Genomic DNA, 16303 nt, shown 5'->3' on the forward strand with positions numbered 1-16303 from the left:
TGTGTTTTCTCATGCCTGCTCATCGTGTCATGCAGCAGCCCCAGCACCACCATGGAGTTGGCCTGTGGCTTAACAGCCAGGATGAACACTGTGCCGAATTCTCTGAGGAGATAAAAGGGACTACATTTCACTACCAGCAGTTCTAAATCAGTAAAGCAATGTTTGTCTGACAGCCCGCGTGTTCATACACCACCTGTTATTTATGTAGATACACTGTCGCCTCTGTTCTTCCCCGAAGCTGTGGTTCGTCACTGCGATGAACGGAGTGCATCTGCAGCTGGATCACTGAGACTGGCGTGGTGTCCATGAGCTAGGTTTCCGTGAAAATGAGAGCACAGCAGTCCCTTGTTTCATGTCGAGTTTTAATTCTGGTTCTTAGGTCATCCAGCTTGTTGTCAAGAGAGTGGACATTGGCAAGCGATAGCGCTGGTCTCGTAGCCCTAGCCTTTAGCCGAGCATGTAGCCCATCTCTCTTGCCAGGCTTCTGCTTTGTCCCTCAGCTGGAGACCTCACCTGAGGCCATTGTTGTTGTACCTTGCTGGTAGGTGTCCACGTGAAGCAAAAAATTGAACTCAGAAAGACTAACAACAAGTTCGTGAGGAACTTCACTGATTTCCAGAAGTGCGTCTCCACTATGACGCATCATAACGTCAGTCTGGTGAGCTTTTCTAACATATAACTGTATCATTTTCACAAAAATTAGCAGCAGTGTGGGAGGATCACACTAAGACATCTCCCTCGGTGGGTGCCATCAGTGGTGGCAGTTATCAGATCATTACCTAAAAAAGCTTTAGATGACAGAGATCTGATATTTAATAATCCACATTCAATTGTCCTGGTTTTTGGTTCTGATAAAGTTGTATTCAACTTTATTGTTGTATTGTTAATGTTAGACCTATATAACGGAGGTGGTCCAGGAGCAGACATAGTCTCTATGGGATATTGGGAGAGTTAGTCAAGGAAGCAGCAAAGAAGTGTGTAAGACTGCAGCTCTGCTTTCTGGTCTTACCTCTGGACTGCAAGGAGTTTGGTTTTCTAATAAATGTATTCATATTCCTAGAAATGAGAGTTGCACCATCTAAAGTGGCATGTATGCCACCTCTGCCAATAAGACCAGGCTTTCACCCCAAATTTTTCCAGTTATATATGTTGCCCACACTGTTTTCTGGACACCTCAACAGCCAGTGGTTGAATGATGACATGTGGCTGTGTCTGTCATTACTGATCAGATTGGGCAGGGGTCCAGAGAATATTACATTGTTTTAGCAAATTTACACACCAATTTTACATTCATTTTAGTGCCTTCAATTACCTTAACTGGATGTCAATGACAGTCCTACTATATTAATGATTATCCTTCACAAGCAGTTTTTAAATAAGATCCAGCGCCGCCCACTCTGGCCTCAGGAATGCCTTTAACTATGATCACTGGTGTCTAACTTCACGTTTCTGATTCTGAAGCTGCCAATTACCAGAGTGTGTTTATAGGCAGTTTTGTTGCTGAGGGGGGAAAGGTGATTTGAAACGTGAACGAGGCATCGCTGATCAACCACAGGTTTTTGTTTGGGGCTGTTCTACAGACAGTCACCCAGCCAGCCTGGCTTCCTGGATGTTCGGGAACTGCCAGTGGTCGGCTTACAGGAGCTATTCGAGGTCGCTTCATACCCGCTACTGGGGTCTAACTAGATACTACAGCTACAGGATTGTTTAACACAGTATGGAGCGATGCTTACAATTTGCTGAGCCTTGCCTCCAAAGCTACGAACAAACTGCATTTACTGGTACCAGTATTTTTAAAGGAGGCCAGTGAGTAGCTAAACATATGACACACTGAGTGAGACAGAGAGGGAGAAGCCATATCTAGCTTGTTAGCTGCTAAGCTAGCAGGTCGAAAACACCAAGTTGTATTTAAGATCCATAAAGAATTGTTGCACACAAGCACTTTAGGAGCAAGCCTGTGTAGTAAAACTAATTTAACTGTTGCACAGATGGTTTTGGTGCTAATAGGCAATTTTGAACAATAAGAAAGAGCCGTGAACAGCTGCAAACACAAGCATACAGTCAGCTACAGACAGGAAACAAAAGTGATACATCACCTTGCCATTATGAACAGGCATCAATAGTGTTGGAATACATTTTTAAAATAACCTCCCCAACTCTGCCAATCAGGATTTACAGTGTCTATAAATTTATTCACCCCCCTGAGAGGACAAAAACTTACAAAAAAAAGACTCTTTCTGTTAAGATGAAAACAGATTTCTACAAAGTAATGCCAATAGTAAAAAATATGAAACATAAAATAAATAATTACATAAGCATTCAATGTGACACACATATTTCAACACATGTGCAGCCAATTGGTGCTAGTCACTCAACTAGTAAAATAAAGTTCATCTGAGTGCATGAATGTATCTACACAATAAACTACACAATAAAGAGAAAAGGTCCTTGTAGGCAACTCTGTGAAATGGTTATTGAAAGCAAAAGGTGGGATGAATACAAGAAAATTTCTAAGTCAGTGAATATCCCTTGGAGTACAGTTAAATCAGTCTTTAAGAGATAGAAGAAGGAATATGGCATGTACAAATTTGCATAGAACAGGTCATCTACAAAAACTGAGTGACTGTGCGAGAAAGAGATGAGTGAAGGAGCCCACTAAGACATCTATTACTTCTCTGAAGGAGTTACAGAAACTGAGATGGCAGAGACTGTGCATACAACAAGTGTTGTCTGGGTTCCTAACCAGTCCAAATTTTGTGAGAGAGATAGCCACTGTTAAAAAAAAAGAAAAAGCTCATATTTAATCTTGACTGGAATCCACCTGAAGGCATATGGAAGACTCTGAAGTCAACTGAAAGAAGATTCTTTAGTCTGATTTTTTTTTTGACCTTCAGACTAGATGCTATGTTAGGCAGACACCAAACACTGCATATCATCCCGTCATGATGTGGAAATCCTGTTTGGCAGCAGGCCCTGGAAGGCTTGCAAAGGTAAAGAAGGGCAAATTGAATGAAGCGATAGTGTAGAGCAGGGGTCGGCAACCCGCAGCTCCGGAGCCACATGTGGCTCTTTCGTACCTCTGCTATGGCTCCTTGTGGCTTTGGAAAATAAATAGTGAGTATTTGAATTTAAATGTATTTTATTTTAGCTTGCTAGTTTTTAAAATGCAATTCTAAACTTGAAGATTTTTGTGAACTTGCTCAAAATATGCGTCATAACCGCCGATGTGCGACACTCGCCGGCATGTGCAGTGTTGCCACTTTGATGACGTTCTCACTAAATCTGGCAACTTTCCAAATCCTCTTGGCGATTTTTTATTTTTTTTTTTGGCTAAAGCGACTAGCAACAAATCTCTTTCTGGTGTTATAAAAGACTTTTCTGGTGTTTTGGAGACTCTGATGTGAAAACACAGATCGTTCTGCAGCTACTGTCCTCAGTGAGCAGCAGTGCTGCCCTAAGCTCTTCCCATCCCAAAGCGCTCATAGGCAGTCAGGAGTCTTGTTGGCAGTCCCAGCTGCAGTCAGCAGGACAACCAGACGGGATTTTTACTTTGCTGCAGGTGGATAATTTAAGATCGGCTTTTTATTTCATGAATACAAGGGTAATTCAAATAGATATTTAGTATTTTATTTAAAGTTAACCTTCAACCCAGTATCTTTTTTGGGGGGGGGGATAAAATGTTTTTGTTGCAGAAATAAAATTTAGTTTTCTCTGTAGCAGTTCATGGATTTCATAAATGCAACACACTAGTTTTTTTGTTTTTGTTTTTGTTGTTGTTTTTTTTTTTTTACATAGCACAAAGGTAAAAACGATATATGCAGTGTTATCTTAATTTTAGATTTCAAAGGGGTTTTGTTGCTCTTGGTGTTTTCTTTTCCATGGGAAATGGGTCCAAATGGCTCTTTGAGTGTTTAAGGTTGCGACCCCTGGCGTAGAATATAGAGAAATCGTGGAGGACAGTCTGATGCAGTATGCAAGAAAACTGAGACTTTGAAAAGGATTTGTTTGAAAGCATGACAATGACCAGCAGCATACAGCCAAAGCTACATAGAAATGGTTGAAAGATAACAAGATGAATGTTTTGGAGTGACCGAGTCAGAACCCAGACTGGAATCCAATCAAGAATTTGTGGCTGGAGTTAAAAATCACAATCAGATGTGCAGACCACCTCAACTGACTTCTTTCGATGCGAAGGAGCAGCATCTCTACTCCAGCTCCCTCTGGATGTCTGGGCTTCTCACCCTATCTCTAAGGCTGAGCCCAGCCACCCTTCGGAGAAAGCTCATTTCAGCCGCTTGTATCGGCGATCTCGGTCTTTCGGTCACGACCCAGAGCTTGTGCTTCTTCACCACGACGGTCTGGTACAGCGCCCACATCACTGCCGATGCCGCACTGAGACACCTGTCCACCTCGCATTCTATTTTCCCATCACTGAAGAAGAACAAGATCCCGAGATACTTCAACTCCCTCACTTGGGGAAGCAACTCCTCCCCCACCCGGAGGGAGCAATCCACCGGTTTCTGGCAGAGAACCATGGCCTCAGACTTGGAGGTACTGATCCACATCCCCGCTGCTTCACACTCGGCTGCAAATCACTCCAGTGCGTTCTGAAGGTCGCAGTCTGATGAATCCAGCAGTACCATATTGTCTGCAAAAAGCAGAGACTCAATCCTGAGGTCCCCAAACCTGACACCCTCCTTACCCTGGCTGCGCCTTGAGATCCTGTCCATGAAGAGACAAGGGGCAACCTTGGTAGAGTACAACACCCACTGGAAACGTGTCTGATTTTTTGCCGAGCAGACACAGCTGGCACTTTGGTTGTACAGGGACCGAATGGCTCGTAACAGCGAGCCTGGTTCCCCATACTCCCTCAGTACCCCCCACAGAGCCCCTCGGGGAACACGGTCGTAGGCCTTTTCCAGATCCGCAAAGCACATGTGGACTGGCTGGTCGAACTTCCATGCCCCTTCAGCAGTTCCACAAGGGTAAAGAGCTGGTTAACTGTTCCACAACTAGGATGGAATCTGCATTACTCCTCCTGAATCCGAGGTTCGACAATCGGTCAGAGCCTTCTTTTCAGCACCCTAGAGTAAACTTTTTCTGGGGCGGCTCAGAAGTGTGATACTCCAGTAGTTGGAACACACTCTCTGGTCCCCCTTTTTGAAAATGGGAACCACCACCCCGGTCTGCCACTCCACAGGCACTGTACCCGATGCCCACGTGACACTGAAGAGACGTGTCAGCCATGACAGATAGCATCTCGGGACAAATCTTGCCCACACCTGGCGCCTTGCCACCGAGGAGCGTCTTAACTACCTAGGTGACCTCTGTCACGGATATGGATGTAGAACCCCCTGAGTCTTCAGGCTCCTGCCCCTCAGTAGAGGACGTGCTTACTGGGTTCAGGAGTTCCTCGAAGTGCTCCTTCCACTGCCTGACAAGGTCCCCAGTCTGGGACAGAAATTCTCCTCCCCGACTGTACACAACCTGGGCAAATCCCTGCCTCCCCTTTCTGAGGCGTTGAACGGTTTGCCAGAACTTCGAGGCCAACCAAAAGTCCTTCTCTATAGCCTCCCCGAACTCCTGCCATGCCTGAGATTTAGCTTCCACAACTGCCGCAGCTGCAACTGTTTTGGCCAACCGGTAACTGTCTACTGCTTCAGGAGACTGCTGAGCCAACCAGGCCTGAAAAGTCTTCTTCTTCAGCCTCACAGCTTCCCTCACCACTGGTGTCCACCAGCGGGTTTTGGGATTGCCGCCATGACAGGCACTAGTGACCTTCTGGCCACAGCTCTTTAATGGCCGCTTCTGCAATGGAGGCTTTGAACATGGTCCACACTGAGTCCATGTTCCCGACTTCCCCCAGGATGCAGGAGAAACTCTTCCGGCGGTGGGAATTGAAAACCCCACAGACAGGGGCCTCTGCCAGACATTCCCAGTTCACCCTCACTATGGGTTTGGGTTTACCAGGTCTGTCCGGCAGCCTTCCCGCCATTGGATCCAACTCACCACCAGGTGGTGATCAGTTGACGGTTCTGCTCCTCTCTTCACCCGAGTGTCCAAAACATACGCCCGCAGCTCTGACGATATGACAACAAAGTCGATCATCAAACTTTGACCTAAGTTGCTCTGGTATCAAGTGCACTTATGAGCAACCTTATATTCGAAGATGGTGGTCACTATGGCCAATCTGTGGCTAACAAAGAAGTCCAATAACAAAACACTGCTCGGGTTCAGATCGGGCAAACTGTTCCTCCCAATCACGCCCCTTCAGGTTTCACCGTCATTGCCCCCGTGGGCATTGAAGCACAAATGACAGTTTTCCTCTCTGCAACATGTAGTCACAGAGAGGCAACCCTCTTGTTCTCTGGGGAGAACTCCAGCAAGGTGGCGCTCAGCCGGGGGCTTGTGAGTATCCCCACACCTGCCCGGCACCTCTCACCCTGGGCAACTCCAAAAAAAAAACAGAGTCTAACCCCTCTCCAGGAGTTTGGTTCCGTAGCCCTTGCTGTGTGTGGAGGTGAGCCCGGCTGTATCTAGCTGGTAACACTCCACCTCCCACACCAGCTCAGGCTCCTTCCCCACCAGTGAGGTGACATTCCACGTCCCCAGAACTAATCTACGCCACCAGGGGGCAGTACGCCAGGATGTCCGCTCCTGCCTACCACCCAGTGGACATAGCACCCGACCCCAATTTCTTTCGGACATCTGATTCGGATGTCTCCAGGGAGGCTTCCTCTGGAAGTTTTCCTAACACATGCACCTGGGAGGAGACCCCAGGGCACACCGAGAACTTGCTGGAGGGATTATATTGGCCTAGAAATGACTCGGAATCCCTGAGGAAGAGCTCTGGAAAGTGTTTCCGGGGGAGGGATGTCTGGAATGACCTGATCCACCTGCTGCCGTCGCAACCCGACCCCGGATAAGTGGAAGAAAATGGATGGATGGATGGATGGATGGATGGATGGATGGATGGACTTGAAAAGCACTGTTCACACACAATTTCAGCCAACCTGACAGAGCTGGAGCAGTTTTGAAAAGAAGGATGGAAAAAAACTGCAGTGTCCAGGTGTGCAAGTCTGATTGAGATCTATCCACACAGACTAGGTGCTGCAATTGGGGCCAACAATCAATCAATCAATTGAAGAACTGAGGAAATGCTATCCTATATAACAGGGGTAATGAGGAAACACCAGATGAGATAAAAATGAAAGAAAAAAAGATAAACTAAATAGAAATAAGACACATATTATTAAAAGATACAGAAATGAAGTTTAAAAAAAAATAACAGAAAAAGAAATTATAACAAAGTAATAAACAGCACAATAAAAAGACTAAAATATGTAAATATGGGAATAGTCATAAGTGTAGTAAACAGTAAATAAATAACATTTATCCAAGCAATCAACAGCCTGACTAAAAAGATAGGTCTTGAGTTTGCTTTTGCAGCCCTGCCTGCATTGAAGGTCCTCAAGAGATGCAAAATGTTGTATTTCAGGCTTATAGCAAAGTGTTGCCATACATGCTCGTAGTAGTCCCACCAACGAATCAAGCAGTTCCCAGCATAAATTCTTTAAGTAATATCTTAGTGAACTGCCTCTAAAGCTGTGTCCTTTTAAAAACTTTGATGATTTGCATAGCAATAATGTGGGGATTTCCATATTGTCCACCCTCTTTATTCTTCCCTGTGTGTGTCCTCTCTTCTTAACCTGCCTGTTACTCCTCTGCTGTCCTCTTCTTCTCCAGCTGAGTGAGGTAGAGGTGAATGGGCAGATTGAGCAAGTGTGTGAGCAGGTCTACAGTGAGATGCAGGCCCAGGCCATGGAGGCTGCCATGGATAGTATGGACACCATGGACACCCTGTCCATGCCTGGATGCTTCCGGATGCGAAGCCACAGCTATGTCAGGGCAATCGACCAGGGCTGTGCAGGGGAGGAGGAAGGAGAAGGAGGAAGACCGCTGCTCCTACTACCATCCTCCCCTCCACGCACCTCCGCCACCACTGTCAGGACCATTCAGAGCAGTACAGGTAAGAAATGGATGTTCAGTCTGAATCACTTTCTGTGTGTGTTATTTAGCTTTACCTTTTCATCCCAGAGGCCACAAAGGAAAAAAAAACAAAAAACTTCACACCTTCCCGAGCAGTAAAGTTTGCATTGTATTATACCACAGGCGCCATTCTGTACCAGAGCTGCCCAGCTGAGTGGTAGTACTGTGGAAGTACTGTGGTTGAAGCTTATCTCAACTGCTCAACATCATGTGTGAACACCATGAGTTCCACACTTTCTTGACAGTAATTATTCTTCTACAAACACATGTCATATGTGTGCTTCCTTAGTACGGGGAGAGTGGAGTGCTTCTATTCTCTGAGATCTAAAAGTGTATTATTTTCTCCAAGAATAAAGGTCACATCCCTCTTAAAGTAACAAAAATGGGTGAGTACACCTTTTTAATTATTCTTACTTGCTATTAGAACACTGAAAAAGAGTGTGCAAGGAAAAGATGAAGATGAAATCAGTTGTCATGAACCTTAAGCTTTATCAGAAAAATCAACAGCAATGCAACACATTTCCACTAGTTATTATAACAACTACAAACAATAAATTTTAACAACAAATTACCCTTCAAGCATCAAGCCCTCCTTGTATCTCGACCTCCGTCTTGACAGTCTGACAGCCTTGCTATCCAACATGCACAGATCACAAAAGTTCAGATTTTTCAACTTGCTCTTCAGACGCGTGTCTAAAATCGCGTCAAACACACGTCAAACTCGCTCAATTCGCGTCAATCACGCCGTGCTACTCGCGCGAGTCGCACCACGGGACGTTTACTCGCGTCTAATCGCGTCTTCACATTGGCTTTACATGTTAATCATTCGCCTGAATGATTTTACTCGCGTCTGGTGTGAACACAGCATAACAGTGTAGACTTCAATGTTACATGCATAATATGACTCTGTGGGTCAAGTTGGAATGTGTGGAAGTGGCCAGAGATGGAAACACTGATATGTGTTTTTGCTGAGCCATGCAATAAAAAAAGCAAACCTGGATGCTATAAAACCTTTTTGACTCGTGCATCAGTTAAACATTTTTGTATTCAAGAAAGCAGGTCCCATTGTCTTCTATCATTTGGAGTTTTTTTTTTCTTTCAAGAGAGTCAAAGAGCAATCTCCAGTTCCTCCATCCACAGGTCACTTGGTTTGATGAGTATGGAAATGTTACGGCCTACACTGTCCTCAGATTTCAACACAGCTGGAATGTAAAGAAGGGATGTGTTAGTCAGTGTACACCAACACTCATTTGGTGTGAAATATCTTTTTCAAGTACCACTGAAGCTTTTCTGTTGGCTTTTGGTGAGACAATGTAAGGGATATTAGCAATTAAGATGTAGGCTGCAATCTTTGCACTGATTGCAATGGATGATGTAAGTGCTTCGGATCAATTAAATCAATTCAGTTTAGTTCAACCTGCATAGCAGATCACTTAACGACACAGGTCGATTTAAGGCATTTAATTTGGTAAAGTCAGGACCTTACAATATAACATTATAGAGAGAAACCTAACAAATCTAAAAATTTCCTTTGAGCAAGCTCTTTGGAGACAGTGGAATTAAACATTCTTTTAAGAGTAAGAAATCTCTGGTTCGGGGAGGGTGGCCATCTGCTTGTCCAATTGGGTTGATGGTAAGGAGGAGAGACAAAAGGATTGGAGACAAAGGATCACTGAACACAACAAGTAGTGGTTTGCTGCCATTCAATCCATTCCAAAAACAGTCACTAATTTACACATGTTGCTTTTTTCTCCCAAAATTTTCTTATATTAGACATCAAAAATATTGTTTCAGTGCCTCTGAATTTCTGCTGTTTGTGTTGCTAGGCAACACTTAGCAAAAGAGGAAGGTGTTTGCAAAGCTCGGCCAGAAGATTTATAATCCTGACAAGTTTTGTAACCGTGAATTTCATTTTTTTTCTGCCAATGTGAAGAATGAACAGTGATGTAGTGTTCTTTCTGAAACAGAGATAGGGTCACATAGCATTTCTCTTGTGCACACAGACTGCCTCCCTCTCCTTACTCGGTTAGAGACTGGCTGTCTCTCATTTTCTCACGCTTACCTGTCTTTGTGGGGGAAAGATGGCACCACTGTGTGTGGCCTGCTGTCTGTCACCGCCAACGCTGCGTGTCTTTGTGATGTTTGTATTCATTTTAACTCCACAAGCGCGGCATCAACCATGGCAGCCCGCAGTGGCTATCTCGGGCTTCCAGGACCTTCAACGCCACGGGGAACCACCCCGTTAGGTTTGGGCACAAAAATGCCAGGTCCTTGGTCAACAACACTTTTATCCTCAAGGACTATTTCACTTCTAAGGACTTGTATTTTTTCCCTGTGATCGAGACTTGGGTCGGTCCCGGTGAGTCCAGTGCTTTTACCGACCTTCTACCCTTGGATTGCTGCTATTTAACTCCCCTCTGAGCTCAGGTCGAGGAGGAGGTATCGCAACTATTTTTCAAAGTAATTTTGACCGTAAGTGGCTCTCTGTGGCAGTACTGAGCAGCTTTGAATTGTGTCAATGTCAGCTTGGTTGCACCCACCCGGTGCTGGGTGCTCGGGTCTATTGACCTCCGAAATACAGCAAAGATTTTGTAAACGACTTGTTCGTCTTTCTGGCCAAAAATGATGCCGAAATATGACCTTGGTTTTATTGTGGGGGATTTTAATATTCACGTCTGTTGTCCTGACAATAGTGAAATACTTTTTAGATCTTATTGACTCTTTTAATCTTATGCAGTCTGTGTCAGGTCCCACACAGGAACGCGGACACACACTTGATCTGGTTTTAACATATGGTCTTTCTGTTTTAAACCTGGAGATCTGTGATGCAGTTTTCCCAGATCATAGCCCTGTGTTATTTGAACACGCTGCCAAGTAGTTAACCCCTGCACTGTTGGTCAGTTCTTGTTTTCTCTTAATCACAACACTTCACATGCTCCTATTATGATCAAGACAGCTGAGATCTGCTCATGGTTCTACTCCACCTGTCAAACTGTGATGGATACTGTAGCTCCACTAAGAACCAGGAAACCTAAAGCTGGTTGAATGAACCCACTCGAGCGTCGCAGAGCTGAGAGGAAATGGAAGGACAAACTGAGGGTCTCTTCTCTGATGCTGAAGGAGTCATGGCGACTCTATCAAAGGACAGTGAAGGATGCAAGAGGAGATTTCTTCTCAGGCTCAATTCTGAAATATCTCGGTCAGTGTTGTACCATCCCCCTCTGGCTCCACCTAGTGGCTGCTTTTGTTCTCCCTCTATCCTGGCAGGTGTGTGTGTGATGTGGACAGTTACAGTGACTCAGCAGATTACCTGATTGTCTTCACCTGCGGCAGGGCGTGGTCTGCAATCATCTTCTTATCTCTGAAACCCATATAAACCACAAACAAACATCCACTGAACCCACTCCACCACCTCAGTGTGCTTGGTCCTTTCCTCATCTTCCTCGCTGTTATGCCGCTGGCTTCCGTCTTCGGTCTCCTGGTTCACCTCCATCTGGTCACTGCAGCTGTCCACCTCCATTCTGCCACCTTCACCTGCCACGTCACCCCTCCTGTTCGTAAGCCTCAATTTCCTGTCAGTCATTAACCAATTTTACTGTTATGGCCCGTCCACACTAATACCTATAGAGATCACTACACAGATATGTTAGCCCACACTGACCAACGTTAACATTCTGTAAACACATATTTCATGGCGTGTCCAATGATGTTGTATTGTAACGCTACTGGAAGTTGTAGTTCTTTCTTCAAAATAGCTGTTTCTCCTAAATGGAGGGTGAAATATAAAACTTTAAGTGCATCTAGGGGTTTAAATTGATGAGGAACACTTTTATTTGGACTGACTTTACAAATGAAATTGATATAGGTGAAAGCTCGTTGCTAAGGCAACCCTGTTAGCATCGGCGTGCAGGCTCACCGTAGACCCGGAAGAGATCCGCCCGACACAGTTTGTAATGTTTTTGTGTGTGCAGTAGGTGGCGGTAATACACCTGAACCAACTACCAAATCAATAGAAGAAGAAGCAGCAGCTAGGCTAGGCTAGGCTAGGCTACTAGCTAATGTAGCCAGCCTCGACAAGTTAGCTAAAAGCTTCACAAAGCTACAGATACATTCCCCACCGCTGGCCTCTCAGTTACACTAGTCAGATTATCCATTGTGGCAATCACAGTACATGTTCCGGTCACCAATTTCCTGCATGTGTCCTTCTTTTCAGAGTTGTGTTCGTTTACAGAGAAATGAAGGTAACGACGAGCATGTAGCCCAAACACAGCAAAAGCATTTATATTTTACCACAAAGAAACGATAATAGCCATGAGTGATATCGTTGGGATCACTTTCAGAGCGATCGCAGATCAATTTCTCTCTGTCTGGATATATATCTTGTCTTTTCTATTTGAATGAATACAGAGTTTATAGCAGCACCGATGTGTACAGAATGTTAACGTTGGTCAGTGTGGGCGCACACATCTGTATAGTGATCTCTATAGTTATTAGTGTGGACGGGCCATAACAGGAAAACTGGTTAATGCCTGACTGTCGGAAGAAAGGAATGACAAAACCATCACATGTCTAGTGGGGAAAAAAACGTGTCCCCAACACAAAACATAGTTCCAGTTGAAATGTATTGGTGTGAATTTCATGCTGGGAAACACGACAAAGTCGGGAAAATCGTGTCCCAGGACACGAAACAAAAGATTAAGTTTTGTGACTATTTCACAAATTGCCGTGAGACTGGGTTGGCATATACCATTAAAGTACTGTTGGAAAAAAGGACAATAGGGACAATAGGAGTCTTTAAGCAAAAAACAAATCATACATATAGATGCAGTTGTGTAAGAGTGGTTGAAAAAGACAACCAGGGTTTGTCTAGAAACAATTTAGGCTGCTGGTTTTACAGGGATCATTTCAGACCTTATTTTGTAATTGTCTTCTTTTTAATCTGGACTACAGTTCTGTAGATTACACAAGAAGATAAATCTGCTTGCTGCTGAGGTTCCTTTGGGAAAAACCAAAGTGTGTTATAAAAACAATCTAATCGTTATTGAAATATTGCACATCTTTGTGATGTACTGCTCATCTCTGAATTGTGTCATGCCATAGAATAATGAAATACACATGCTGATTTTAAAATGGTTACAAACGGTTTAGTTCATCAGCTAACTCCAGTGTGTGAACTGTGTCAGTTACAGTTCTGCAACATAAAGAACTCGGTATAATACACCATCATGTAGTTACACACAGGAGAGAGAATCATAAAATGCTTCAGGGTACAGTTACATGCATAACTGCACTCTGTTGTGCACTTCAGCAATGAATCAACAATGAACCAGTAATCACACAAAGATAATCTTGTAAAAGCCAAAAAAAGCTGTCTTCATGCGTGGTATTTAGATGAGAACATGCCAGAGTTGATGCCAAAGGGGACTTGACTGTTTGGTATCAGGATTGTCTTTTTTTTTTCTCCCCGAAGTATTCAAGTGGCAATGACCTAAATTTGATGCTCCTCTGGGAATTCTTATGTAGTTAACCAAGAGGATACACTGACAGACACACGTACGGATAAGCACAAATGTGGATGTACAGTATATCTTTTTTTGTTCTCGCACACTTTCACTCATTCCTCTGCAGTCACACAGTGCAGTAGATGTTCAGAGCTACTTCCACATGATTGGAGATTGTACTGATAAATGTTGCTCCAATGTCCACTGAACTGAATTATCACTCAGGCTCATTGTGTAACTGCATGATCACCAAGGGACTAAAACTGCTTCATTTGCCATTTTTATTTGCTGATGGATCTACTGTAAAGTATACTTGATCGAAGATTAGCTCTTACCTTGACGCAAGAAAACAGGCTGTTTTGAGCTTTTTGTTGGTCCAAGAGAAAATGCCTTTGACCAAGCAGCATTCAGCCTGCCACCAAGAAATATACTGTTAATCAACATTCGTGCAGTATAATGTTTGTATTTTTTAATTTTTGAGGTGCATTTTTAAGTCTTTAAGTGCAAGAAAATGTATCTAAAGTAAGTCTGGCACAAGAGCTTTGGGAATGCAAATAAGTCAGAGCTTAAAATTATACAGACACCCAATTTCCACCTGGTGTCAACATGTATCTACATCAAAACATGTTACATAGTTTAGGTATGCTTATATAAGTGATCTTATTTACACATTAGTAAAATTGTCAGGGATTGGAAATGTATGAATGTAATTTAAAACTCCAATATTTTCATAATTAACGGGAACTACATCATTGCTAATGTCTTTAATTCAGTTAACTGCACAACAGTTCTATGTAGCATTTACTAGGACTAGTAACGACTAATCTCTGTGTAGGAAGTACTTTGTGTGACGTGAATATTCTTATTTAGTGATGTGTAAAACTTACAAAAAGGCTAAACTTGAACTTCAGAACAGCTGTGGCAACCATCTCCAGGGCTGCAGTAGATCGTTTGCTGTCTTCTTATTTTTTCAAGGGCACAAAAAAATATTGATGATGCAGAGGAGCATCTGAGCCCTTCCCAAATGACCAAGCCCCTCACCCTTGAAGGGTGAGCCCAGACACACTTCTGAGGAAACTCATATTCATCACTTGTAACTGCAATCTTATTCTTTCAGTCACTACCTAGAGCTTGTGGCTGTAGGTGAGGGTAGGAATATAGATTGACAAGTAAATCAACAGTTTTGTCTCTTGATTAAACTGTATCACAACAGACAGCATATGCAGTACTGTAGATACTGCATCGGTCTGTTGTGATCTGCCTGTTAATCTCCTGCTGCATTTTTCCTCCACTAGTGAACAAGCTACCCCAACCTACTTGGACTCCCCCCAGCTCAATCCACCCTTGTACTGTAAAGTACCATGGCCTGAGACTTGGAGGTACAAGTCAAAGTGGCTTTGAGAAATTAGCTGGTAGGAGAAAGCTCTGGTCAAAATAAATTCTCAGAATATATCTAGTTGAGAAATTTTGACCCAAACAAATTTTTTGCCTACTCTGCTGCTGTAGTTCGCGAATGATATTCTTGAAAGGAAAAAGCAGCGTGACAACTGAAGCCTAATAATAGAAGGAAGAAGTAAAGATAAGCCTTAGATAGAAGGAAGACTGATAGAAGGTATGCAGACGGTATGCAGTCAAGTTTTATTGCTCCCAATTCAATCTGAGTCATGTAATATCAAGTATCAGCCAATACTCAATTCCATTTTTCTAGATAGTACACAAACAAGTATTGTCGATTAGTTGTAATACCTAGTGGCACCACTAGGTGTTTTTACTGTTTATTACTGTAGCAACCAGAGGAGACAGGCTGTTCCGTATTAGCTAGCAGAGAACATTGTTTAGCTCGTAAAGGGACACCATGGCAAAGTCTTCTGTGATGCCTGAATAACCTGCAGCCAGCACACAATCAAGCTAGAACAAACAAAAATAAAATTTCTATATATTTGTGCAGTCCATATCATGTGTCAGTGGAATAAAATAGTAATATCAGCAAAAGACAAGTATCCAGTTTGCTTAATTTGCATTTTTAAGCAATTGAATATCAAATGAAAATATTGCCTTTATTAAGAACTGTAAAAATTTGCAAAGTGTGTGTGTCACCAGACACAAACAAAGAATTGGGCTTTGGTCTGTGCCATTACTATTCAAAATTGCCTTGATTGGTGTTCATCTTAAGATTAATACTGAGAGATTCCTACTTACAACCTAAAAGTCTGGCTTCAGAAGAAGCTTTTAAGCTGTAGGTTTAGAGAACATTTTAGTTTAGAAATTACAATTAAAATGCTGTTTTGATGTCAAAAAATAACATCAAAATAAATCTGTAATATTGACCATACTGGTAGCCCTTTCTTTTACAGTCACCTAATTACTAGGCATTTACTGAAATATATGGTAAATTGTTATATATTGTTGGACAGTTACCACTGGTAATAAGGAGTTAACAATTACGTAAATACAGAGAAACTACAGCTTAAATCCTAAGACCACTCTTCCAGTTACCTATCAACTCAACTAAGTGCCATGTAGTTATGACCAGTTCAGGTAGGTAAAAACTCAGCTATCTTGCATACTTCCTAGGAAACACCACCTCTTTTAGCCATCAATTCAAGGCAACCAAGGTTTATGTTGGTAGTAGCCCAGTTTTAACTATACTGTCTAGAAAATATGATAATACTTTTCAATAAATTAGTTTTTCATAAAGAATTATACCATCCAGCCATCCATCCATTATCTATACACTGCTTAATCCTCACTAG

At 43.0% G+C, this 16303-nt stretch overlaps 1 protein-coding gene across 1 annotated transcript in view; it reads left to right on the top strand.

The window, feature by feature from the left end:
- Positions 1-16303, top strand: part of LOC103366014 (disks large-associated protein 1-like) — a 77864-nt gene that overhangs the window by 27484 nt on the left and 34077 nt on the right. The window contains exon 5 of the mRNA XM_008293612.1: positions 7747-8029. Coding sequence (XP_008291834.1) covers positions 7747-8029 — 283 coding nt within the window. The remainder of the gene's footprint in view (positions 1-7746; positions 8030-16303) is intronic.

This window comes from Stegastes partitus, unplaced genomic scaffold, assembly GCF_000690725.1.
Source record: "Stegastes partitus isolate 25-593 unplaced genomic scaffold, Stegastes_partitus-1.0.2 Scaffold897, whole genome shotgun sequence".
In the NCBI taxonomy this organism is placed as follows: Eukaryota; Metazoa; Chordata; class Actinopteri; family Pomacentridae; genus Stegastes; species Stegastes partitus.